Source organism: Cnephaeus nilssonii (genome assembly GCF_951640355.1).
Source record: "Cnephaeus nilssonii genome assembly, chromosome: 12".
NCBI lineage: Eukaryota > Metazoa > Chordata > Mammalia > Chiroptera > Vespertilionidae > Cnephaeus > Cnephaeus nilssonii.
This window is the reverse complement of record NC_137083.1, coordinates 70,876,241-70,902,864: the sequence shown is the minus strand read 5'-3', so window position 1 is coordinate 70,902,864 and position 26,624 is coordinate 70,876,241. Positions and strand designations below refer to the sequence as shown.

General features: G+C 40.1%; 1 protein-coding gene across 1 annotated transcript in view; it reads right to left on the bottom strand.

Moving 5' to 3' along the window:
- The window catches only part of CTTNBP2 (cortactin binding protein 2), a 178,545-nt gene that overhangs the window by 81,628 nt on the left and 70,293 nt on the right, over positions 1-26,624 (bottom strand). Inside the window, 6 exon segments of the mRNA XM_079786755.1 lie at positions 2,456-2,606; positions 5,776-5,875; positions 7,153-7,356; positions 8,877-8,916; positions 15,204-16,682; positions 25,804-26,028. Of these exon segments, the coding sequence (XP_079642881.1) occupies positions 2,456-2,606; positions 5,776-5,875; positions 7,153-7,356; positions 8,877-8,916; positions 15,204-16,682; positions 25,804-26,028 (2,199 nt within the window).

Here is a 26,624-nt window from a genome sequence, read left to right as displayed (position 1 = left end):
AAACTTGCTTGAGAGCATGCAGTTCTGGATTCTCCAACTTACAGGATGTGATAAATTTTTATGTGGCACTACTTATTTTTCATTCAGCTTTGTGTTGTAAAATTAATTTTTCACATGTAAGGCAGGATTTCATCATTTCATAATGAAATCCATGTGTGTAACATCACAGATTTCTTAGATAAAATATATTTCTTAGATAAAATATATAAAATAACATGAATAAATATAACACTGAACTATCTTCTCAGATTTTCAAAAAAGTTTTTTTTAAAAAAACTCTAGCAATAGGATTCAATGGAAAATGTTTATACCTAACTTATATCCCTGTTATAACCATTAATTGTTGGTTCTTTGGAAATTACTTAAGAAAACACAAGATCTAAGAGTGACCTATAAAACAGGTACTGCACCTTAGTATCCTAAAAAATTTTAAGGATGTTTCCCGTGAAATGGTTGCCCAGTATAGTCAATTCTCTATTAAGAGAAGAGCTCTATGGTACAGAAATTACAATGTCTACACTTGCCTTTCATCAGGACTATGTTGGAGGTTGGTGATTATTACAACTTTAACAAAAATAAAATCCTGCCTAGCTAAGCCCAATGAGGAGTGGATCATAGTGGAAGCTCCTTCACTCCTCCAGCCCTTAGCCAGGCCCCGGTCAGAGAAACTCATGTCAGTGGACACAGAACTGATTTCTCTGTCTTCAAGTGTATCACAATAGCTTGATGAAGACAAATTTCAGAGGGCTCATTGGGAAGTTTTATTTCAAATGCATATCCATGTGGCTGAGCCTTTTAGGTCTCCCTTCACCTGTGCAGCTTGTACAGGGTTAGCAGAACTGAGCCAGGAGAAGTCAATAGTTACCTCAGCCTGCTGGGTTCCACAGTGGATTTCCAGAGTGTTTCAAGTTCTGAAGCAAATTAGACAGGGACCCTGAACGCTGTGAGGTGCTGCACATCTTAGCAATAACAAACCTCAGTCCTAGGAAAAATGTCAACACAAATAACCGGCAAACCTCATCACAAACTCCCTTTCATTTATGCATTACAACTCCTCAACCATATGATATAGACAGGCTTATTTCATTTTAATACCCCTAATCATGGCTGTCATTATTTGCCTTATTTTGTGGAGGGATCAACCAAGGGGCAGAGCAGTAAGATAATTTGCCCAAGGTCACAGTGCATCATGGAGGCAAGGTTCAAGCCACAAGGTCTTACTTTGGAGCCTGACCTCTCAGCCATCATGCACCACTTTTTCTTTCTATTATGGTCATGGCCACCATTGCCACAGTTTATACTTCTACAGAATTTTATAAAATATATAATGCAACTTGAAAACACATCCAGAATTGGAACATTCCTCACTCCACCCCTCAACCTTGATCCAAACCATTACTACTTCCCTGGATTAAAACAACAGATTTCTGACAGGCCTCCGTGCATCTGTTCTGCCCCCTTCCCCTTACAATTTCTTATCATTGCAGCCAGAGTGATTCTTAAAAAAATGAGTGAACTCATGCCCTGACCAGGTGATTCAGTTGTGTTGAGTCATCCCATACACCAAAGGGTTGTGGGTTCAATTCTCGGTCAGGATGCATATGGAAGGCAGCTGATCAATGTTTTTCTCTCATCAATGTTTCTCTTTCTCCCTTTCCTCTCTCTAAAAATCAATGAAAACATATCCTTGGGCAAGAATTAAAAAAAAAAAAGTTAGTCCAGATCCATGTTCTGTTCAAAACCATCCAGTTTCACCCTAAGTCCCCCTCACGGCCCACGCCTCACTGAGGTGCACTGAGGGTGCCCCACTCTCCCACCTGTGGGCTCTGCACTTCCTCTTCCTCAGGCCTGGCACACAGCTTTCCTCGTCTCTCATGGGCTGTGCTCTTGCTTCCTTTAGGTCTGGGTTCAGTTTTCACATTGTCACTGAAGACTTTTCTGATCAATTCTTATGACCCCAGGTACTGCCATCTCCTAAACATCTGACTACTTTCTAGTCACTTATTTGTTCATTGTTGCCCTCCCAATAATGGAACATAACATCGATGAGGGCAGGGGCTGTTTTGGCTGCTGCTGTCTCTCTAGTCCCTAGGACAGCTAATACTCGGGAAATGTTTGTTAAATGAATAAAAACTTACACCTTCATTATGTCCCCTAATTCTGAAAAATAGTCAGGACATAGGTATTTATTTTCCCGTTTTAAAGATGAATAAACGGAGGTTCAGAGGTAAAGGTCTGGTTAGACAAGGCTTTTAGAGACTCTGAGAACAGACACTGTCCTTATCCAATATCCTAAAAGCAAAACAAAGCAAAGCAACCTCCTTTTTAACATATTTAATTTTCTAGCTGTGGAATTTGTAGACAAATTATAAAACAAACCCCTCCCCCCAAAAAAAACACACACACACACACACAAAACACAATACAACAACAACAAAACAAGACTGGTACTCACTCTGGTTTTTACACTTCTGTCAGTTCCAGCTTCCAACAAGAGTTTAATGCATTCTTTATTTCCATTTTTACAGGCCAGGTATAGAGGTGTCTGTCCTCCATCAGCAGCATGATTAATGTTAGCATCATATGCAATTAGTAATTCTACACACCTAAACACAAGATTATGATTAATTACACAGGAAGTCGGTTTGATATCTGAAGTGCCACCTGACCGAGATATTAGATATAGATAATAATGCTAAAGTCATTCTGCATCTATATGTATATAATATATAAATATATGTCATAAATTATTGTGGATCCTATTATATAGGGTACTGGTTGTTTTTTTTTAACAAGGCTAGAAGATATATTTTAATCACAAACTTAATTACTCCCCTGAAAATTTAAAACAGCAACCTTGGTCAAGTGCTGAAACTTGGGTTATGACACTTCTCTGTAACCAACTTGTAAAAGTGGAGTCCTTGGAATAGTTTAACTTACTGGAATGAATGATTTAACTGTGCTTGACATATATATTATTTGTGGTTCAAAATAGTTTGAACCTTGACAAAAAGTAAGGCTGCTGAGTCATTCTGAGATTTTTCACTTGAGAAAATAATTATAAATAGCGCAGACAGCAGGGCACCATGCTCCTCCGCTATAAAAAGCAGCAGGGAGGCAGGGAAAATGGTTGCCTGGGGAAAGGACCATGGAGGCTTCCAGTCTCCTGAAGGGGTGCTAGTTTGCAATGAAGAACACACAGCTAAGCAGAAACTCATTGCCCTGAAAATCAAGATGGAAAGAAATGAGGTAAATTCAAGACACAGTGGCTCTTACTAACTAAACACCGAAAGCTTGAGTTTATAAAATTAGATGAAAATAAACTTAGAAGAGAGGACTCAATAAATCATAGTCAAATTAGGAAGCAATTCACATCATCTTAATTTTTTTTTTTTTACTTCAGATGCAAGTTTTCTCTTTTTTATTTAAAACTGAGTCTATTGGGGTGATATTGGATCTGTAATACTTTCAACAATAAAGATAAATTTTAGAAAGTACAGGTTTCAAGTGTACAACTCCACAAAACATCATCTGCAAACAACATCACGTGCTCATCGCCCAAAGTAAAGTCTCTTTCTGTCGCCTTTGTTCCCCCTTAGCCCACTTCCACCTCCCCACCTGCCTTTCTCTCTGGCTATCGCTATACTGTTGTCCGTGTCTATGTGTTTTATATATATGGTGTGTTTTTTTTGCTTAATCCCTTCACCTTCTCTCTTCCAGTCCCCCGGCCCCTCCCCTCTGACAGCCATCTGTTCCATGTATCTTGGCTTTCCTTGAAAACATTTGGTTTGTTTATACATATTTGAAAAGTAACTTACATACTGATATGTGTGTGTATCTCATACACATTTAAATGAATCAACCCCAGCATTCTTCCTTTTTGTAAAGCTATCCAAGCCTCTATTCCCATGACTGTTATACCTTCCAAGCGAGCGGCCCTACAAATTACCTGGTGACAGTAAAGTACAGCCCAGAGGAAATCCCTCTTGGATAAGGTGACCAGACGTCCCGCTTTTGAACAATTTGTCCCGCGTCCTGAGGCATTTTAAAAATGTCCCGATTTTTGGAAAGAATGCACCACAAGCTAGGAAACGGTGGGAGAACGGGAAGGGAATATACGGTTTTCGGCGGCCATGTGGCTATTTAGCCAGGATATGAGTTTTATATTATTTTTGTTAATTTTATAATTTTAAACTTTAACAATAACAAATAATTGTTGAGAACTGCTTATCGAGAACTGCTTATCAAAGTTCACATTGTTGATCAGTTGTTAGAATTTGACCACCATTGTTTGGACTTAATGAACAATGGCATTTTTTGGGATTGGCAACGACGAAAACATTTTGTAACTGTCATTCAGACGATACACATCGTACTGCGTGCTAGTAAGCTAGTTAAACAAGTGAGGTCATTACAAATCAGCTATTCAGATAATTTAGGTAAGTAATTTATTTATTTCATAAATACATAAATTTTCTTGAATTTAGCAGACAGTACTCGTATTATTTATATTTTATAGTGGCGGCAAAAAGTCTAGCGCCGGCCTTGAAAGTGACACTTACGACTTACGTTACGGCAAATTCATGACCTTTTAAACAACGACAGCAATCTACTAAAAAAAATCCACTCAAATGAGAAATATGCCAAAGAATAAAATAATACTATACATAATTTTTTATCTATTATATTTGTAAATTGTACTTATGTTGAAATTTAAAATATATATATTACAATATTATTTTTGCGTTCTATGAAAATTTTTGTTGCTCCATATAAACCAAATTTTTAATCAAGAACCCCCTCCCCCCCCCGTCAATGGTGTACCGCTTTATCAATGTTAAAATCTGGTCACCTTACTCTTGGAGGACTCAAGACATGCAAAAAATAATAGCAAGACATATGGTCCTCAATAATAACTCAGGGTGATAACATGCAGTAAAAATGAAAATTATATACTTTAAGGATGCATTTTGAAAAGTTTCCATTTATAATGGATAACATTAGTGTGAACCTTAAAACCTGTATTTCAAGAATTCTGAAATTTGTTAAAGAACATTTATATCAGGATAGTTATGTAAAAAGTTGAAAATAGCTTGTAATTATCCACTACCTTTCAGCACAGAGAAAAAACTTAGCTATATTCTATTTTAGTAACATGACTCAATTTTTAAAATCATTACTATGTTCAACTGCCTTAGTAAGCTAATAAAGAAATCATTGCTGAAGTTATGTACATATTAATTGATAGGCTCTTTTGGTTTTCTGCTCTAATTACTTTCAACATGTAAAGTTTCTGCTTCATTTAAAAAAATGATCAGGTAAATAATTGAGATTTAATAATGAATAAATTGCTACTAGAAAGCTAAGACTGTTACAAATAATACTGTTCTATGTTTTACTTTTAATGCGATCTTAAGTAAAAAAAACTTCTCTGTGTTGGGGTGGTGGAAAATAGTGAAGAACAAAGTCTAACAGTTCATTTTATTGTTGATATGCTATCAAAAGATTATCTTCTTCAGAATCAAGTCCATTTATGTGAGGTTTGGACACAGCATATTTCTCCTTCTTCACTCCCCTCATATACAACTCTTTACCAATTATTAAGAAGAGCAAACTTAGGATCCTACTTTGGGTTTAAATCTTCAAAAATATTTAGTAAGTTTATTTGCCAATCAATTTTTAGCACTAGTTTGCACCTTCAGCCAGAACTAAGACATGTAAGCAAAATATAAAGAATCTCTTTTCATAGTAAAATAAATTAAGAGCATCTCTTACTTGAAATGTCCCTGAGCAGCTGCAGTACACAAGGGTGTGAAGCCGTTTCTATCAGCAGCATTGACTTGGGCTTCTGCATTCAGCAGCAATCTCACACAATCTATGGGTTTTAACAGAAAGCCACTTGAATCCCCCATTTAGAGCACTGGTGAGCCAAATTCTATAAAAGCTGTAGACAGATACTAAATCCAAAGGACCTTTCCCGTGCACAGTTCACCTGACAACTCTACCTCAGCGAATGTGAGACTCCACAGACTGCTTCTGGGGAGAGCAGCCGCTCTTCCTGAAGACTGTACTACCCCGGGCTCACTAAGACGTGGTTTTCATTTCCTGCGGGTGCTTCGGGAAGAGTGCTGAGGAGTGAGAGAACTGTCTGGCGTGTGCCAGGAAACACTTTACCAGATTTTCTTACCAGACTATTCCAGAGAATGTTATTGGATAGAGAACAAAATCCATTTACCAAATTGAAATACCATTCTTTATATTTAGTTAAATTCTCACTTTATGTTTTAATCTTTAAAATGCTTTCGTGTAGTAGTCATCCTACACTTAACTCCATGAATGAGGATACAGGTGAAACCATAGTCACCTAACTCAGGCATAAATAGCACACGGACCTCATGTTCCTCTTGTGATTTACCAGATTTCTCTATACTAAAAAAAATTCCCATAGTGCTTTGAAGTAAATAAAGAATTCCAAAGTACTTTTAAAACCATTAAACCTCAGAGGGAAGGCAGGGGAGGGTGGGGGTAAGAGGTAGAGATCAACCAAAGGACTTATATGCATGCATATAAGCCTAACCAATGGACACAGACACCAGGGGGAAGGGGGGCATGAGGGGGGGTAACGGGGGAATAAATACATATGTAACACTGTAATCAATAAAGAAATTTAAAAAAAAATCCTAGTAACTATAAATTGTTTCAACTTCAGAACAATTTCAGACCAATGATCTTTCCTAACTACTAACACTTTCCCTCTCTGACTTTCACACACATCAGGTGTTTCTAACAGACAAATTAGGGTTATTTTGTCCTGACCAAATGATCACAGATGGAGGGCTTTATTCTAAAATGTGCTGAACAGTAACTAGACCTAAATTTCCCATCTACACAACACATTCCGTTGTATATAAAACAAAGATTACTCTTTTTTTGCTAGCTGCCCAACATTTTATATCATAGAACTGCACAATTTGGATTTTTAAAAATGTTTACAAAACCTTTAAATCATGTTTAAAAAAATTATTCACTACCTGTAAGGGAAAACTGAAACCAAAGTAAACTTTTTGCTCCTGACAGTGGTTCCAAGGGCTTTGACGCTCTATCCTTGTGCAAGTGGGTAGTACAGTGAGGTGATATTATCGCCATCTTTACCTGTATGTCCATTCTTAGCAGCAGAATACAAGGCAGAATGGCCATCTTCACAGGAGTAATTAATGTCCAGTCCTTCTTCATTAAGCAGCATTGATAATAAAGTGACATTTCCCTGGGCAGCAACTTGCTGAAGAAGGGTGGGCCTGCCAGCCAGGGGGGCAGGACCACCACTCATTAGCAAAGGGGTTAGGGAGGGTGACCAGCCTGTGGGTTAAAGTGAGTCTAGTTAGAGAACAGGAGCAAGGACAAGTGACAGACTTCCCCACTCCTTCCTGAGTCACACACAGACATATGAACATGTATTCCTGGAGGATTATGTGGTTTCTAACATGATCAGTCTGTTAATATTTACTTAGCACAAATCTGTACTGTCATTTCAATTTTATATCTGCTAATTAGGTTAACATGCATGGTCACAAATTATTTTTAGACATCAGTCTTGCACAGATAAGGGTTAAAGTGCGGATTGGTTTTAGGAAACTAAGATGGCTGTCTCATTTTAAAAGTTCAAATTCATCTTCAAGGTTTCAAAACAACTTGCTTTTTAAAATTATGTACAAATTTTCTCAATTTCAATATCAATCTAAAAAAGTTAACTGGTATCTTCAGGTATAAGATAGAAATAGTTGTAAGAAATATAAATTTTCCTTTCTTGACAATGTTTCCAGGGTATTTAATTTTACATAAATCATTGAGATGGACCAAATACTGTCAAGGAATCTACTTATACTCCTTGAATTCCCTTATTTAAGAATAAAAATAATGGGGACCAACTACTATTTGGTATCAATAGCTAATAGAAGCATTACATATATGATTGGATCTAAAGTATACCATTACAAATAATTTTGAAGACTATATCATCTGGCCATCTTTATAGCATGTGTTCCAGAAAATTTTAAGCAGCCAACAAGACAGGACACTGTACATATAAGATTTAACAAAAAGTTATCATAGTTAGATATTTTTCATCAGTATTTAGCAGCTTTAGAAGAGAATCTGTTAAGTGTGTGAAGTCGGCTGCATATAGCATGGAAAATTTTCTGAATTCTTCCTTGATCAAAAAGCTGTAAAAACAGTAAAGTAAAAATGTTTATTTAATGTGACATATAGGTATTTCGTCTATTTTTGGCTTAAATACAATTACGTTTCAAAACATCATTTTATTTTCTTCCTTATGGAGCCTCAAACACCTCTAAGCAATGCTGGTGTGCATTAAAGACATATGTGCACGTTGCCACTCCTCAGGGCATAGTTTCTACAGATATCTGGTAACATCCCATGTAGTAACATATAATAGATGAAGCTTTTCTATTCTTTACACATTGGCATCAGGATAACATTTTAGGTATATGGGTATTACATTATTATGTATGTAATATTCAGTCCTTATAATTGAATCTTAATTATTGGTTGGCCTTACATTATTTTAATAAATATTAAAACTACATATCAAAGGATTTCTCAATATTTAAAAAAATTCTTTGTAATAAACAAAGCAGTTTATACAAATGAAACTAGAACTGCTAATTAAAAGCTGAGCATTGTATCTTCATAATTTATCTGGGTCCATAAATAATTTATTGCTGTTACCCTATTAGACTGCAGTGACATACAGAATTCATATAGTCATAAAATTAAATATTTATCTAAACTTTGTGACATTTTCCCATTGATACTCATTTTCTCTTCTTACAAAAGTAGTATTTTTACTTCATACTTACAATAAGGCTCCTCTCTGGTACATTTTACCTTGTGTATTTTCTTAAAAACAAACAAAAAACAAGCCCACAAAAATTAAATCAGTACTTATCAGAAATGGATGACAAACAAAAATTGTAAACACCAAGGTATGAAACCTTGACTGCAAAGCAAACACAAAAGCAATATGAAAGCACTGTACTGTGGTCCTCCATGGAATAGGAGGGAATGTGGCTCACACTCTTTCTCCCTCCCTCCAGCCCTCTTTTCCTTCCTTTCTCTTCCTCCCTTCTTCTCCTTCCTTCCTTCCTTCCTTCCTCCTTCCCTCCCTCCCTTCCTCCCTCCTTCTCTCTCTCTCTCTCTCCTCCCCTCTTCCCTTCCTCTCTGTATTTCCCTCTAACTCATCCAAGGATTCTTGGTTATTGATATCCCTTTAAGAATATCAACAGGTATCTAATGAACGATTTGTTATTCTTTGGGGATTTGTTTTCACTTTTTCCATACAATTCTAGCCTTGGGGGACAATACTACCTAATAAAAGAGTAATATGCAAATTGACTGCACCTTTGCTATGCCCAAGCCACGCCCACCAGCCAATCAGGGCAAGTATGCAAATTAACCCAACCAAGATGGCAGTTAATTTGCATACATAGGCGCCCTGAGTGGACCCCCTGCAACGGATTGCAGGGAGCTGGGGTCCACTCCGGCACCAGGCCGAAAGCCTCCGGCAGAGGCTTTCAGCCTGGTGCCGGAGCAGACCCCCTGCAATCAATCGCAGGGAGCTGGGGGTTGCTTCGGCCTGGTGCAGGAGTGGACCCCCTGCAATCGATTGCAGGGAGCTGGGTGTCCGCTCTGGCATCAGGCCGAAAGCTTCCGGCAGAGGCTTTTGTCCTGGTACAGGAGCAGACCCCCTGCAATCGATCGTAGGGAGCTGGGGGTTGCTTCGGCCTGGTGCACGAGCAGACCTCCTGTGATCAATTGCAGGGAGCTGGGTGTCCGCTCCGGCCCCAGGCTGAAAGCCTCCCGAGGAGGCTTTTGGCTTGGTGCTGGAGCAGACCCTCTGCAATAGATCGCAGGGAGCTGGGGGTTGCTTCGGCCTGGTGCAAGAGCAGATCCCTGTGATTGATCACCTGGGCAGGGAGCCGGGGGTCTGCTTTCAGCCTGGGCAGGAGCGGACCCCCTGCGATTAATCGCAGGGAGCTGGGGATCCGCTGCTGCCCAAGAGGCTTTCGGTCTGGGCAGGCCTGGGCAGGGGCTGAGCCGGTGATCAGAGGGGGCTGGAGAGGCCTGCCCAGGCCTAAAGCTTCGGCCAGAGGCTTTAGGCCTGGGCAGGGCCCAGCCCTTGATTGGTTTGAACTATAGAGGAAACACCTTTTCTGACTGCACATTGGCTAAGCTGCCTGTATGCCTCTGGTAATATTTTTAGTAACTTGGGTAATAAGAATCCAAAAAGGTGATCTAGGGTTTTCCACCACACTTCTGGAGAAAAAAAAAATGAAGGTCTGCTGCTGGAGGGCTAAGAAATGTCATATCCTGCCCTAGCCGGTTTGACTCAGTGGATAATACCTCAGCCTGCAGATAGCAGAGTCTGGGTGCATTCTGATCAAGGGCATGTACCTAGGTTGCAGGCTCCTCCCTGGCCGGGGCCCAGATCAGGGCTCATGCAGGAGGCAACCAATCAAAGTGTTCCTCTCACTTTGATGTTTCTCTCTGTCTTTCCCTTTCTCTTCCACATTCTCTAAAAGTCAATGGAAACATATCCTCAGGTGAGGATAAAAAATAAAGAAAGAAATGCATATCCCATGAAAGACACATCTTGAAAATGCCTAAGGAAAGTTGTCCTATTTTCTTGGTGAAGGGACTGGAGTCCGTGTTGATGAAAACACCTTGGTGGCTGTGGTGACTGGCAGTGGCTGCAGCAGCGGGGTGATGGGGCTGGTGCCTTCCCCTGATCAGCCCGGTTGCCTCCCACAAAGGGAGGCCAGACTGCGGCTTAGGCACGCTCCCTATGGGGCACGGGCCTAAGCTGTCAGTAGGACATCCCCTGAGGGCTCCCAGTATGTGAGAGGGGGCAGGTTGGGCTGAGGGATCCCCCCACCCCCAGTGCATGAATTTCGTGCACCGGGCCCCTAGTTTTAATATAACTATATTTTAATTTCTTTATATGAAAATATTCAACTATGGATATAATTTCCTTGGGAAACTATATTTTTAATGAAAAGCTATCCATAAGATAAAATATTTTATTCAAAAATGTTTTCAATCTTTGGACTACTGAAGAGTGTTATAGTTCTATCTCTGCTACACAAATCTGCAGGAAAATATACATTAATTTCCTTATTTTGTTACAGGTTTGCAATACATTTAAAAAGATTTACAAAGAAAAATGCTCTATAAATACCAAGTATTGTTAAAGTTTAAATAAATCTTTTGTCTGCACTATCATTTCCAATTTTCTCTAGCACAAACAAACTTAAGTTATTGTAATAAATCCTTCTATAAGCATGGGAAAAATAAAACCTTACCATGATCGTTTATTCCTTATTTTAGATTCCCAACAATGATAAAAATGGTAACAGTTACTTGACTTTTTAAGTAATGGTGAAGCAATGATAGAACAGATCTGTGGTCATACAGTTACTTTAACGATGTTAGAAAAAGGTCATTCACTTCGCAGTGCCACGTGCACACATCAGTAAGGGTGAGCATCTGACAGACATGCAGTGACGAGGGGCAGACAGAAGGTGCCATGGCAGAAGGAAGAGTGGAGACCAGCTCCTGGCATCAGCTTCAGGATGTGGAGAAGGTTAATGTCATAGCTCAGATCAATCTCGTTTTCTGATGTAGCCTTTAAGCCATTCATACAAAGGGAATAATTTTTAAAATGTATGCTTAAATAAGAAAAAAAAATCTGAACCAAATTAAATAAAATGTATCAAAATTAAAAATATTTCCAAGGGTATGAAAATTCAGCTGCCTGGGGTGATTTCTGGTTTAGGCTTTTATTCATCTAATAATTAAAATGTGTTCACTTGACAAGTTCATGAGGAACAAAAAAAAAACTAATTTCCTTATAATTTAAAGATATTATTTAAAAATTTAGCATCTGACCATAGAAAATGTTGATAGGGTTAGAGTAATTTATAATATATTCATTGAAGTGGTATCTTCTGTCACTGTAATCTCCTTAGTGCTTTATTAATCAGAATTCTTTCTCACGGATATAAGCTGACACAGAAACACAGAATTTTAGTTTGAAAGATCATGGGATCTAGTGGTTCTCCACGGAGGGCGTGGTAGTGAACTGTTGTTTGAAAATTCAACAGGCAACTTTAACAAATCTCTTTGGTTTGGAACTACTATTACTTTTTGGTTCAATGCTTTCATTTTTAGATGGAAAAACTAATGGCTCCGAGTAAACGTGCTCTTTAGGGTGATACACAGAAAGGGACCAACCCTGCCTTCTTACACTCAGAGTTCTCTCACCCTGAAACGAGCCCACATCTACCCTGCGTTTGGCAGGTGTGCTGTCCCCCGGCCCTACCCTCACCAACCACAACGCATTAGTGGCTGCTTAGAAGATTCATACCCTCCGATGAGCTTCTGCTCTGCAGAGGCAGGAACTCACCCAGGCACAGATGGGTCAAGAAGCAGGATGGAGGGAGCTCTGGTGCTTCCTAGTTGCAATGAGCGGGGTGGCAAAAATAGGGGCAATCTAACTGGAAAACAGAGTCAAAATCCTATACCTCATTTAGAAACTTCAGGCTAAGCCACACCCATGGGGGAGTTATGCACCCCCCACTGCGTAATATTAACGTTTCCATTCCCTGTATACACTGCAGGATCAGTCAACACTTGCTGAATGACTACTTCCACGGCCTCCATTTCGACTCATAAACCACATCTTCTAATCAAAGGAAATAGAAACCTGTTATCCCACCAAAGGTAAAACTGCAGTTCTGAAAATATTTTGGGCAAATTACAGAATCAGAGAACAGAAATTAAGGGACCAGTTTCATGCATTTTCAGTGGCTGCTATTTCTTTAGTTCCAGTATTTATTCTCTAACTCTCTAGATACAAGCCAAGGGCATTTTTTTAGATGGATCCTTTATCTAAAATTCCACTATATCCTATGCAGGTCATTCTGGTGAATATACAGGGTTGGGTAAGAGTAGTTCTGCAGTTGTTTGCATGGAAATACAATAATCAATAAATGATAATACAAGAATAAACCCTATTTGCATACTCACAACTGTAAACCTACTTTTGCCCAGTCCTGTATCATGGACTAGGAATTCTCTGTCTTTAAAGGTTAACTTATAATCCTCCATCGTGGATCCTGGCTTTAAAGCTTATCAACTGAAACCAAAGGCCTTTTGCAGCTGAACTCCGAAACACTGACAAAAGCAACTACAGGCAAAGCATCAAGGTACAAAGTAAAGATAGCTTTGTATTTAAAAAAAAAACACCTGACAAACTTTATATATCCTAGGAAGTGTTTTCTGTTTTACAGTCTGCATTTATGTCAGTAACACTCCACTGTCTGAATGTTTTTGGAACTTCTGTTTTGCGACTGTCTTACAACCATGCAGCACATTCTCTGATTCTCCTGAATGGTAGCAAAAATCCCTCCTTTGAGGGCAAGTTTAACTTGTGAGAAACAGCCAACATCATTTCAGGCGAGGAGAAGGCTATCCAGCTCCTTAATACCATTTTGGATAAAATATATATCCAAATATATATGCCCGTAAAGACATCACAAAGTAATACTGAAGTCAAGTCTAAAGCAAATTTTCAAAAATGCTTTTAGCAACGATATCACCGAAGCAGTAACAGCATCTGTATTTTTTCATCACTCATGCTGCTCTAAGCTCAGTACTATGCTCCTCACACGTTACGTTAAATCCTCCTAATAGCCACCCTCCCCACATTAGTAGCGTAAGTTCCAGTAAGAAAACTTGCTCAGTTCAAGAACACGCACCCCAAACATACAACTGTAAATGGCAAAGCCCAGATTCCAACACAAATCTGACTGATATCAAAGTCCCTGCCCTTTCCAATTTTGCCCCTGAACATAATTCTGAAGGAACTTAATTTCAAGGAGACCGTTTGTAATTGTATAGGTAGTGATGTACTGCTCATTCCCTGATGATTACCAACGACCCGTTTTCCTTATTTCCACTCTTCTCCCTGAATTTTAAATAAAACACTAGTTAAATCTTCCTTCAACTCTTGAAGTTTCCTCTCATTAGAACAAATAATCTCTGCTAACCATTAAGATCCTGAGATAGGCAAGACTTCTCCAAAGTTTCAACCGAACTATGAAACATAACAGTATCTTAGATGCTCATTTACTCGTAAAAACGAATCCAGTTCATGGCAATTAAAAAAACAGTGCTTCCACTAGAACTGTAAAACAAAAGGGAAAAAATCCAGATCTTTATCGACTTCTTTGTTCAAGAGTCCCATATCCTGTGACTTCAGAAAGCACGCCTGCAGCGGACGGACACCTTCACTAACATAGGCCACATGCTAACCACCTGTGCTCGAGTGTTGGCAGAAGATCGCTCTAAATAAGAGCAAATGACGTTAGAAATAAACTACTCTTAATTCAGAGACTGATAAACATACACACTCAATTTTTGAGGTTAAAAACAGTTAACACCAAGCTTATATTAAAATTTAGAACATACCAGTTACAGAACAAATCTAATCAATTTGATAATCCAAGTTGGACACTAGTGTTGATAACTACTTGAAGGGATTGCGTTTATGTCATCTCAGAAGCAGTAGAACTGAACACACACTGCCTGGTGATGACCCACCGATATTAAAGTCTGTGGGATCAATTTAATAAGAAGGAACAGTCTTTCTTCCCATGGAAATGCTTTCATCTCTCTAAATTTATGGTTTCCTTGTGCTCCAAACCACTACTTTCAGGTTACTAAGAAAAAAAAAAAATGAGAGAAAGAAAAAGGAAAAAAGAAAGAAAGCACTTAGCATAACAACACTGCAAGATGAATCACCATACCCTGGAGTCATTTAAAAAAAGAGGAAAGAAATATATATTAAAAAGTATCAAATTAAAGAAAAAAAGTTCCATGGCAATGTGAAAGGAATTAAGGCAGATACGGTAAGAGGGCAGGCCACATTCTTAAAAAGAGTGTAACATGACAATCCCTTTACCTGATGCTGTTACCAGGAGGCTGTCTGAGGCCCCTGTTCTACAGGATGAGGCGCTAACAGGGTTTACGGAAGAGCAAAAGGCAATGGTGGTGGGAATGACAAGGGAATGCTCTGCACATGCGGGCTGATTCAGTCCCGGGGTTTCAGCAGGCCAGGCACCCACCTGAGACGTGGCCAGGGCTGTCGGTGCCACAGTTACATCTATGGACGGCTTTGGTGGCAGCTGAGGAGAGGAGGATTTAGGGAGATTCTCCTCGTTTAGGACCCTGCTCCCTTGCGGTAAACTGGAAGGAGGCGAAGCCACAGTTTTGTTATCCACTTTGGCCCCGGCACTGGAGGCCCTGCTGCTATCCATGGCAGCTTTGAGTTGGGGGTGGGGTGGAGAAGGAGCTTGGGAGAGCCCTGGCTTTTTCGGAGGGATAGGAGGAGGGTTTCCCCTGTCCACTCGTGCTACACCGGGAGTCTTTAAGCTGGTCCGACCCACAGGAGGGTGGGCGCCAACATCCCCGCCTGGGGGCGCTCCAGGCCTTGGGGGTGCTCCCGCTTGAGGGCCTGTAAATCTTGACAGTGCTTGGGTCACAGTATTCCGAGCCAGCTGTTTGGCCACTAGGTTTTCACGACTCGTAGGAGAGACATCTCTTGATGGAGGACTCTGGGTAGTATTTCCATTTTGGTCTGGGTCATTAGCATTGCCCTGGAACCTAAATCGAGCTGCTTGGATGCGTGGGTTTAGACTTGGATGCAGGGACGCATTGGCACACGGTGAGTGCAAACTGTGCCCAGGCGGAGCTTGCGAACAGCTCTGGGGAGCGGTGCCTAGTGTTTGCAGGGTGGGAGGGGCAGCGTTATTGGGAAGTGGGGGTGTGCTACTTGCTAAATCTGGTGTCGAACCAGTGCTGGGTCCATTTTCCTCAATTCTATTTGCACTTGGAGATGAGACAGTGGGCAGAGCGGAGCCAATCAAGTCACCTTGGGAAGCCTGCCTGTCAATGCCTGGTCTCACCAAGGTGGCATTGCTGCACACATTCCCTTTTGCATTTGCAGAAACTCGGGGGCTCCCTGTGGAAGGCTTTACAGGCACAGTCAAAGACAACTTCTTCACGTGGTCAGCGCCTTCTATCGGTAGGTCTGTCTGGCAAGCAACAGATCTTGTCATAGGTCCTTCTGTTCCCACAGATATAGAGGCCAAATGCCTATCTTTCGCCTTCCGGGGGAGAGAGAGGCTTGGTTTGCTGTCAGTTCCCCTTTTCAGTTGCTCAATCATTTTCTTCATCTTGTCTATCTCCTCTTTGAGGTCAGTGGTGTGTGCTTCTTCTCGGTGCAGCTTGGCACGAAGCTGTTCCCGTTCAGTGTCAAACTCAGAGAGCTGTTTTTCCATCTGAGCTTCCATTTCTGTGCTTCTTCGTTTCTCAGCAGAGAGTTCCTCTTCTAATGCACTGGTCTTTTTCTTTTCCTCATCCAGTTTGGCCATGACTTCTTCTAGCTTTTGGGCCTCATCTATGACTTTGCCCGAGAGCTGTTTGCACTCCTTGACCAGCATCAGGACCACATGCTTGTTCTTGCCGCGCTCTTCCTCCAGGCGGGAGGCCAGATTCTTGTGCTCTTGCTCAAGGGCTTGCAGCTGAAGCTTTTCCATCTCCAGCTGAAAGACATTCACAGGACAGCTCTATTAATATGCAGAAAATTCTTTTAGCCAAAGAAGTGCTTCTTGTGAGATTTTTCTTACAATGACATGATTTGGGTTAGCTAAAATGCCACATTTCCAAAGTGTATTGTGATATGAAAAAAATATTTTAGACTCATTAAAATGAGAAAATAGATGTAACTAGTTTTGTGAAAAACATCTAAGTTACACCAACAGAGAATTTTCTTAATCTACTAAAGTTAACTATAGAAGAGAATAGTAATCTCATCCTTCAATTCACAGCACCGAGTTCAGTACATTCTATTTTTGTAAAATCAGAGCTCTGTAAGGGAACTACTAGGTCAGTTTTCAGCTTATATTTTTAACTAGAGGCCCAGTGCATGAAATTTGTGCACTGGGGGGGGGGGGGGAATTGTCCCTCAGCCCAGCCTACACCCTCTCCAATCTGGGACCCCTCGGGGGATGTCCGACTGTCAATTTAGGCCCGATCCCACACCTAAACTGGCAGGCGGACATCCCTCTCACAATCCGGGACTGCTGGCTCCCAACAGCTCGCCTGCCTGCCTGATTGCCCCTAACCGCTTCTGCCTGCCAGCCTGATCACCCACTAACCACTCCCGTGCCAGCCTGATCGATGCCTAACTGCTCCCCTGCCGACCCGGTTACCCCAACTGCCCTCCCTGCAGGCCTGGTCCCCCCCCCCAACTGCCCTCACCTGCAGGCTATACATATTCTGAGATGACATGATATTGTACATAGAAAACCCTAAAGACATACCCAAAACTGCTAGATTTAATAAATGAATTCAGCAATGTAGCAGGACAGAAAATTAACACCCAGAATTCAATGGCATTTTTATACACCAATAATGATATCTTAGAAAGAAAAACTAAAAAACAATCCCATTTACCATTGTAACAAAAAAATTAATATACTTAGGAATAAACTTAACCAATGAGGTAAAAACTTATACTTAGAAAACTACAGTATGTTAAAAAAAGAAATTTAAGAAGATATGAACAAGTTGAAGAATATGCCATGTTAATGGATTACAATTAGTATTAAAATATCTATACTACCAAAAGCAATCTGTAGATTCAATGCCATCCCTATCAAAATATCAATGGCATATTTCACAGATCTAGAAAAAATACTCCAAAAATTTATATGGAACCAAAAAAGACCCTGAATAGACTCAGCAATCTTGAGAATGAAGAACAAAGTTGGAGGGATCACAATACCAGATATCAAATTATACTACAAAGCCATGGTAATTAAAACATCCTACTACTGGCACAAGAACAGGCATATAGATCAATGCAACAGAACAGAGAAGCCAGATAACAACCCAAGGCATTATGCTCAATTAATATTTGACAAAGGAGGCAAGCGCATACAATAGAGTGAAGACAGTCTCTTCAATAAATGATGTTGGGATAATTGGACAGGTACATGCAAAAAACTGAAACTAGACCACCAACTTATACCATACCCAAGAATAAACTAAAAATGGATTAAAGGCTTAAATGTAAGTCATGAAACCATAAAAATGCTAGAAGCAAATGTAAGCAGCAAAATAGCAGACATCTAACGTAGTAAAATTTTCACTGATACAACATTGAGGGGCAGAGAAAAATACCCCAAAAATAGAAAAAAATAAACAAATGGGACTACATCAAAATACAAAGTTTCTGCACATCAAAATGAACCAGCATCAAAATGAAAAAAATGCTCAATGTCACAAGTCATCAGAGAGATGCAAAATCACAATGAGGTACCACCTCACACCTGCCAGAATGGCTACCATCAATAAATCAACAAGCAACAAGTGCTGGCAAGGATGTGGAGAAAAAGGAACTCTAGTACACTGCTGGTAGGAATGCAGACTAGTACAACCACTATGGAAAACAGTGTGGAGTTTTCTCAAAAATTAAAAATGGAACTTCCATTCGACCCAGTGATCCCACTTCTAGGAATATATTCTAAGAAGCCAGAAACACTATATGCACCGCTATGTTCATAGCAGAGCAATTTACAACAACTAAGATCTGGAAACAGCGTAAGTACCAATCAGTAGATGAATGAATGAAAAAAAGGTGGTGCATTTATTTACACAATGGAATTCTATGTGTCTATAAAAAGATGGATCTCTTACAGTTTGAGATAGCATAGAGGGACCTGGAGAGTATTATGCTAAGCGAAATAAGCCAGTCGGAGAAAGAAAAGTATTACATGATCTTACTTATATGCAGAATCTAATAAACAAAATGAAATGAGGAACAAAGTAGATTCAGAGATATTGAAGCATGCAACAGACTGATGTATTTCAGAGGGAAGGGTTGGGGGGGTGAGGTGGGCAAGAGGAGATTAACCAAAGAACTTATATACATACTAAAGGCCCAGTGCACAAAATATGTGCACTGGGGGGGGGGGGGGGAGAGGGGTCCCTTAGCCCGACCTGTGACCTCTCGCAGTCTGGGAGCCCTTGGGGGATGTCCGACTGATGGCTTAGGCCCGCTCCCCACGGAGAGCGGGCCTAAGCTGGCAGCTGGACATCCTTAGTGCTGCCATGGAGGCAGGAGAGGCTCCCGCCACTGCTGCTGCGCTTGCCAGTCGTGAGCCCGGCTTCTGGCTGAGTGGCGCTCCCCCTGTGGGAGCGCACTGACCACCAGGGGGCAGCTCCTGCATCGAGCGTCTGTCCCCGGTGGTCAGTGCGTGTCATAGCAACCGGTCGTTCCGCTGTTCGGTCAATTTGTATATTAGCCTTTTATTATATGGAGATGCATAACCCATAGACAGACAATAGCAGGGAAGGCCTGTGGAGGGGTGGTAGAGGGGTAGACAGAGTACATTGGGGGGAAGGGCTGGAATGGGAGCATCTGTAATACTTTCAACAATAAAGGTAAAATTTTAAAAAATGTAAGAGATGGAGTACCATATTTTCCAGCGTATAAGACAACTTTTTAACCCAGGAAAATCTTCTATACACCCAGTCGTCTTATACGCCGGAAAATACGGTAATAAGTTCTGATCCCAAAGTTCTTAGTTGTGTGACTTTGGTATTATCTGTCTTTAAAGATCTGTTCTCTTTGGTTCCTTATCTGCACAAAGAATAATAATAATGATTATAATATTAAATGAGGCAGCACATATAAAGCATACACCCTTGTGCCTAGCACTAAAAAATGTTCAATTTATAATATAATAACAATTCGTGCTATTTAACAATGTATCACTTTGGCGCAATGTTTTTCCTCTGAAAATATATATCTATATATATAAAACAACCAACAGACTCAAGACACTGGGGACGGGGGGGGGGGACGAGGGCAAGTGCTGGGGGGTAGGGGAGGCTGGGGGGAGATGCGGGGGGGGGGGAAGACATATGTACTATTTGTAATACCTTAAACAATAGAATTAAAATAAATAAATAAATGAAGTGGGGGGGAAAAGGTTAAGCGACCAGCCAACTGGCTGGTAGGTATGACATGCACTGACCACCAGGGGGCAGGCACTCAAAGCAGGAGCTGCCGAATGACAGAAACTTTCAGAGTGCCCTCTCACACTCTGGGACCCCTCGGGGGATATCAGACTGCCGGTTTTGGCCTAATTCCCGCAAGCCAGGCCAAGGAACCCCACCTGCCTACAGACACCTTTTGAGCCCTGGCGCCGCCCCAGGTGCGGCCAGCTGGGGAGCGACCGACCGTGGGAAGTTGGCTACAGGGCATGTCGGGCCTGTCTCTCCCAGTCCTGTCCCACTGGCCACCTTCTAATTAATTTCCTTTCAATGTGCACGAATCCATGCACCGGGCCTCTAGTATGTATGTATGTGTGTGTGTGTGTCTGTGTATGGACAAACTTGGATCTAGAGAATTGACCATATTTAACATATAGATGGATATTTTTATAAGTTAGACAGCAGTTGTAATTCAACAATTACAAGGTACATCAGAGAAAGTTCCACTACTAATAATGGTGAAATAATTTTTATTAGACTATCTCTCCTGCAGATAATAATTATGAGTCTTTGGAAAAAATATAAAATATAAAACCTAACTATTTGAAGGCTCTGGAGAGTAATAAAAGCAGTAGAAATGAGAGGAGTATATCTTCCCATTAGAAAGGGGTCAACGGCATTACATGAGATTTGCCCTGGTGTAGCTTTTCAAGCGAGGGCAATTCTCTGTCCTGACAGTACTGGCAGCAGGAGCTCAAGCACAGAGCACCCCTTATATTGTACTGAGAAGGCAGAGGATGAAACTGGGGATGCCACAACGAACCCACCAGCACCTTTGATCCTTATATTACACGTTCATCAGGGAGACTCCACACTGAATGACAGGTGGGTGCTGAATGGGTGAGAGAACTCAGCAAATAGTTTAGCTATTGCCAAGTGCAAGGACAGAGTATGGAATATGAATCTAACCAGATTAATGGCTTACTAAAAAAAACCAACCCATTCTTTAGAAGATAACAGAATCTAGGGTCTCTGTACCATAATGTATACTATACAATAAAAAATTACAAGATAGGCAAAGAATTTATTTTTTAAAGTGATCCATTGTCAAAAAAATGTACTCAAATATAAACTGTGTCCAAGATGATCCATATTGGCATTAGCAGACAAGGATCCTAAAGCAGCCATTGGCAAAGAAAATATGGTCACAATGATAGAACAGAAGGGGAATCTTGGCATAGAAATAGAAACTAAAAAAAAAAAAAAAAAAAAAAATCAAATGAAAATCTAGAACTAAAAAGCATAGTAAGTAAAATGAAAAAATGTTGCCCAGCTGGCATGGCTCAGTGGTTGAGCGTTGATCTATGAACCAGGAGGTCACAGTTCGATTCCCGGTCAGGGCACATGCCCAAGGTTTTGGGTTTGGTCCCCAGTGTGGGGTGTGCAAGAAGCAGCCTATCAATGATTCTCTCTCATCATTGATGTTTCTATATCTCTCTCACTCTCCCTTCCTCTCTGAAATAAGTAAAAACTTTAAACAATAAAAGTAAAATAAAAATACAATGAAAAAAAGTTCATTGAATGGACTTAAATAGCAGACTTGAGAGAGTAGAATTATAAAGGACAATGAATTTGAAAGTAGAGCAAAAGAAAATATCCCATTTGAGAGGGAGCGTAAGACATGTCTCCAGCTCCCTCTTAACACTCACTGCAATGTGCCTGGGAAGTCAAATACATGTTGAAATGTAACAATGACTCATACAAAAAAAAAAAAAATCAGGAATGAGCTAAAAACAATCACTCATTTACAAAATGTCCTAAATACTCTTTCTAAAAATGTTATTTTAGATGGTTCTCTACCATGCTGTCTTTGAATGAAAGTCTAGGAAGCAATTTAAAATTAAATTATATGTTATAAACCATTATGTAATGCAGTAGAGAGCACTGAATACAAGTGGCAGTACAGTACAATTAGCTGTAATAGGAAGACGAAGCATATGAAAGAAATTAAAACAACTTGATTATTCTTTTCTGGCTCAACTGTCATTTCTTTGGTTGTCTAGCACCTGAAACTGCTCCCTGTTAGAATTCTCCACCTTGTTATTCTCCCCCACAGAAGTTAAATATGTCCAATGTCTGGGAGCTTTCCCAGTCTTCCTTGTAGCTGAGGAGAGGGTGTGGAGCTTAAGTGTGACCAATGAAATGCACCTGTTCTTAGGCTTCCAGTGGGAAATGAGGGATGCAAAGAAGCAGGGCCAGGGAGGCATCCCTCAAGACCCAGAGCAGTGATGGCGGTGGTGCTGTCTGAAGTCAGCAAGCTGCAGTACCCAGCTCTCATGAGCAAAAACATCACCCACTTCAGACTGGATCTATAATGAGCATTTGTTGGTGATGCTGGCTGGTGAGAGCTGGTCCCCTACCTGTCCCAGCCAGGCTTTACCATAATGTAAACCAATGAACACTTTTTCTGCTTAACTCAATAAATATTGGCTCCATTTGCTCACAACTAAAACCCTGCCTGAGGGTAGGGAAGGGTAGGGGTAAAGGGGGAGATCAACCAAAGGACTTGTGTGCAGGCATATGAGCCTAACCAGCGGTTAAGGACAACAGGGGGGTGGGGGCATGTGTGGGGAGGGGTGTGGGATGGGAATGGGGGGACGAGGACAAATATGTGATACCTTAATCAATAAAGAAATTAAAAAATAAAATAAAATAAAACCCTGCCTGATACATCTATTGCCATGCAACGGACTTCATTATGCTGAGCTGCCACCTAGAAGAAGCTATACCCAATACACAGAGCTACTTTTAGTTTTTTTTCACTGGTGGAAAAAATATTGCTCCCTTCAGAATTTCCGAGTTATTATCTTGGCTTCTTACTTTTAAAGGCTCTGCTCAAGTTATAAGGTCCCTCCTATTTTAGGGTTAGAAATTATACTTTCTAAGTGTGAGTAAAATGATTGAAAATAAATTAGGATAGAAACTCTATTAACAGATGATGTATAAGTAATAAAAAACCCAAATATCATTTTAACCTACCTAGGTTACAGGCTCTAAATGCGGAGTAGATTACTGGAGGCAAAGTTTCCCATGATGATTACTCATTAGCTTATTCAAAACGGCTTTAAGCGCTCAGTCTGTTACCCAAATTTATTCTTGCCCAAATTTTCCTGGCACGCAAATGACCAGTTAACCCTCCTATCAGGAGTCTCAGCAGGAACTAATGCTTGAATGAGCAAGCAGCCACCTCCTCTCCTCAGGAGAGGGCAAGCAGAGCAGCGGTCAGGCCAAATGTGTTAGAATCACCTATGAGCTGTGTCTGGTAATAAACACTTGAATTGTAGATAATAGGGCCTTTGCTTTCCCTGGCTTTTGCTCTGACAGTAATTTAAAGAACTGGACTGATTGAAAGTAATGGATTTTTTTGTCTTACCGATTTTAGATTTCTAAAGCTGCAATTTACTTTATATGTAAGGGTACTGAAAATGTCTGGTTAAAATACTTTCAGGCCCTGGCCAGGTGGCTCACTTAAGAGCATCATCCAATACGCTAAGGTTGTGGGTTTGATTCTGGTCAGGGCACATACAAGAATCAACCAATGAATGCATAAATAAGTAGAGCAACAAATCTCAATCTCTCTTTCTCTCTCTCTCTCTCAATTCAATATATAAAAATAAAAATAAAAACTTTCAAAACTAAAGGTGACAGGTAGTTTTGTTGCTAAAAAGATGACTTCTTTGTTTTGTGGCCTCATCACTTGATGTGATATTTTCTTTGTAAGATTCAGGATAAGAGTAGAAACTGTAACTCTTTTTACATGCTACAATCTACCAGAACAGAATATCCTTTAGGGACAGAAGATAGTGCTGCCTGTCAGAGCAACCCTTCACTGAGACTACACAGCCAATGAATTCGGCCATAAAGAACTACTGTATCCCCGTTATATGTGAGCGACGGATCACTGGCTCATTTCATATTAGTCTGTCAGGACTCACAGGACAGAAACAATTTCCTTTCACTACCAGCCAGGTTGGAAATGACCCAGTCATTCAGAAACAAACAGGATGTAAGCTGGTTTAAAAAAAAAAAAAAAGCTAGATAATAAAATCTTTGATTGATCTCAAAATGAGTTTCTTCTTCATTTTCTACAAGAGAAATGATAAAATGCAAAACTGAAGTAAAATTTAGGAGAGCATATATTTTGTATATTAAGTGAAAACTACAATGAAAACAAAGTATTTTCTTGACTTCTGATAACAGCAGAAAATCCAGAAAAACTTTATTATGAAATAGCTCATTTGACACGTTAAGAACATATTTCTAATGGATGATACACATAACTAAAATGTGTATCATCCAAGAAATACAAATGAGCTTCAGTGACATCAGCTAAAATACATTAACTCTTGCTTAAGTGGTTTGTGGGGATTTTCGACAATTTCCGGAGGCCTCAGTGGTTGTCTGCTGGGCTTTGTAGAGGGTTTGCAACGTCCTAAGTAAAACTGTTTGATTCCACCTCACATCCATGGAAAGCCTTCAATTCTTTCTTCTTTACTAATTTACCCAGTGCTTTATTTTCTTACCACTTGACATTCTGAAGAAAATGTTTTCTTTTACTCAACACCCATTCCAGAACACTGGCATGCATATGTTAATGCAAAGATATAACTACAGAGAAAAGACATACACATCAATGACAGTATCATAAATATTTACAATATGGCACATTCAGGTTGATTATCAAGCAGGTGTTACATGTAAACTATAACAAGTTCTCTGAAAAGGACAAATAGAAACATTTTAATTTATGTTTTAATGATGGTTGAAAGAACATATTGCTCTTAATTCTAATTATACTAGACATCATTAGCTTCTACAATTTCCTCACTCTGTTTTCTAAAGGGAATTCATAGCTTGTCTGTATACTGGAAGGACAAAATTTAAGCTTCTATTTCCACATGGCTGATGATAGTAAGCTTTTATCACTCAGGACTCTGAAGCATCTACTCATGCACAATAAATACGTGTGTGCTGGTGGGGGAGGCATGGGGTGGGAAGGAAGTTGGTTTAAATGAAACACATGTGAGTGAGCAGGAGCCTGAAGGTCTGCAGCATACACAGCTATCAGACCCCAGGGGCGAGCCTGAGACTAACCAGGACTGCACGATGACATGTGAGATTGCACGCAAACTTTCATTCTACTTCTCCTCATGCTAGTTTCACTTTCCAAAGAAATAATTTAAGCGATTTTTAATTTTAAAGAAATATCTGAGACAGAAGCTGGATAAAGTAAGTTGAGGATACCACATATGATCAGAATCCTGGTTGCATTACTGGATCACCTCCCTAGCAGTTAAGCATGTCTCGCAGACGTAGAAAAGAGAAATTCAAAGAAGGAAAATTACTATTTTAAAGAAAGTATTAAAGTCACCTTAATGGGAAACATAATTTCTTTATCAGACATCCTTTCTGGTTTAGTGTTTTGTGTTTGTTTGTTTGTTTGTTAATTTTGAGTGACATTTCAAAAAAAACACCAGAATCAGTCAGAATTTTGCATTTCTAAGTACTTATTCCAACTCTTCCTGAAAATACAATATTTAAGAACAAAGGATAACATCAGAGATCGTTTCTGCCCTCTACACTGTGTTATGGGATCAATACCTTCTTTTGTCTGCTCTCAGCAGCAGCCAGCTGCGTGGACATCCTTTCCTGCATTTTTCTGCAGTGGCCCATGACTGCCTCCAGGATGGAGAGGGGGTTGGTACAGACCGGCTTCTTCTCTTTATCGCCAGCACCTGCTTCGTAGTCTCTCTGCAGAGCCAGGAACGGGTCATTTAAGTTAAATCTTCCATAGCGTTCCTGGACAAACACCTCCTTCCTGCGAGCCTAAAACAAAAGCAGAGGAATGCACTGAAGAAAGGAATAAAAAGGTAAGATATGGATAAGAAGGTTTTGTGATTGCTTTTCCAAATGGTATTCACAACTGCTCTGAGTAGTGGCTAAAGTGTGATGTCAGGCGGTGAGCAAGACGGGAGGGGAATGTGTCCCCAATCCCTGATAGCCTGGCATGCCATTGCGTCTATAGTACTTTTAAATTGGCTTTTAAATTACAAATGATACAAATATATATTTTCCCATGACGTCCACTCCTTCAAGGAACTGAATTTTAGGTGCAGCCTTCCCTAATTTAAAGTAAAATCAGAAAGATCAACAGTTATAAAAAGTTTTAGCAAAAGTTCAAAAATAAAATTATCTCTACATTCATATAAGTTATACTTCACATAATACTTACCAAGTCAAAAATATAAATCTCCTGCAAGTTTTGTATAGCCAGAAAGAATTGATAAAGATATTTGCCAAAGAAGAAATTATGTCATGAAATTTTTTAAGTCAAAAATCCATTCACATTTTGTAAAGTTTGGACAACTACAAAAAACCTCCAGAGCCAGGCTGGTGTGGCTCAGTGGTTGAGCGCTGACCTA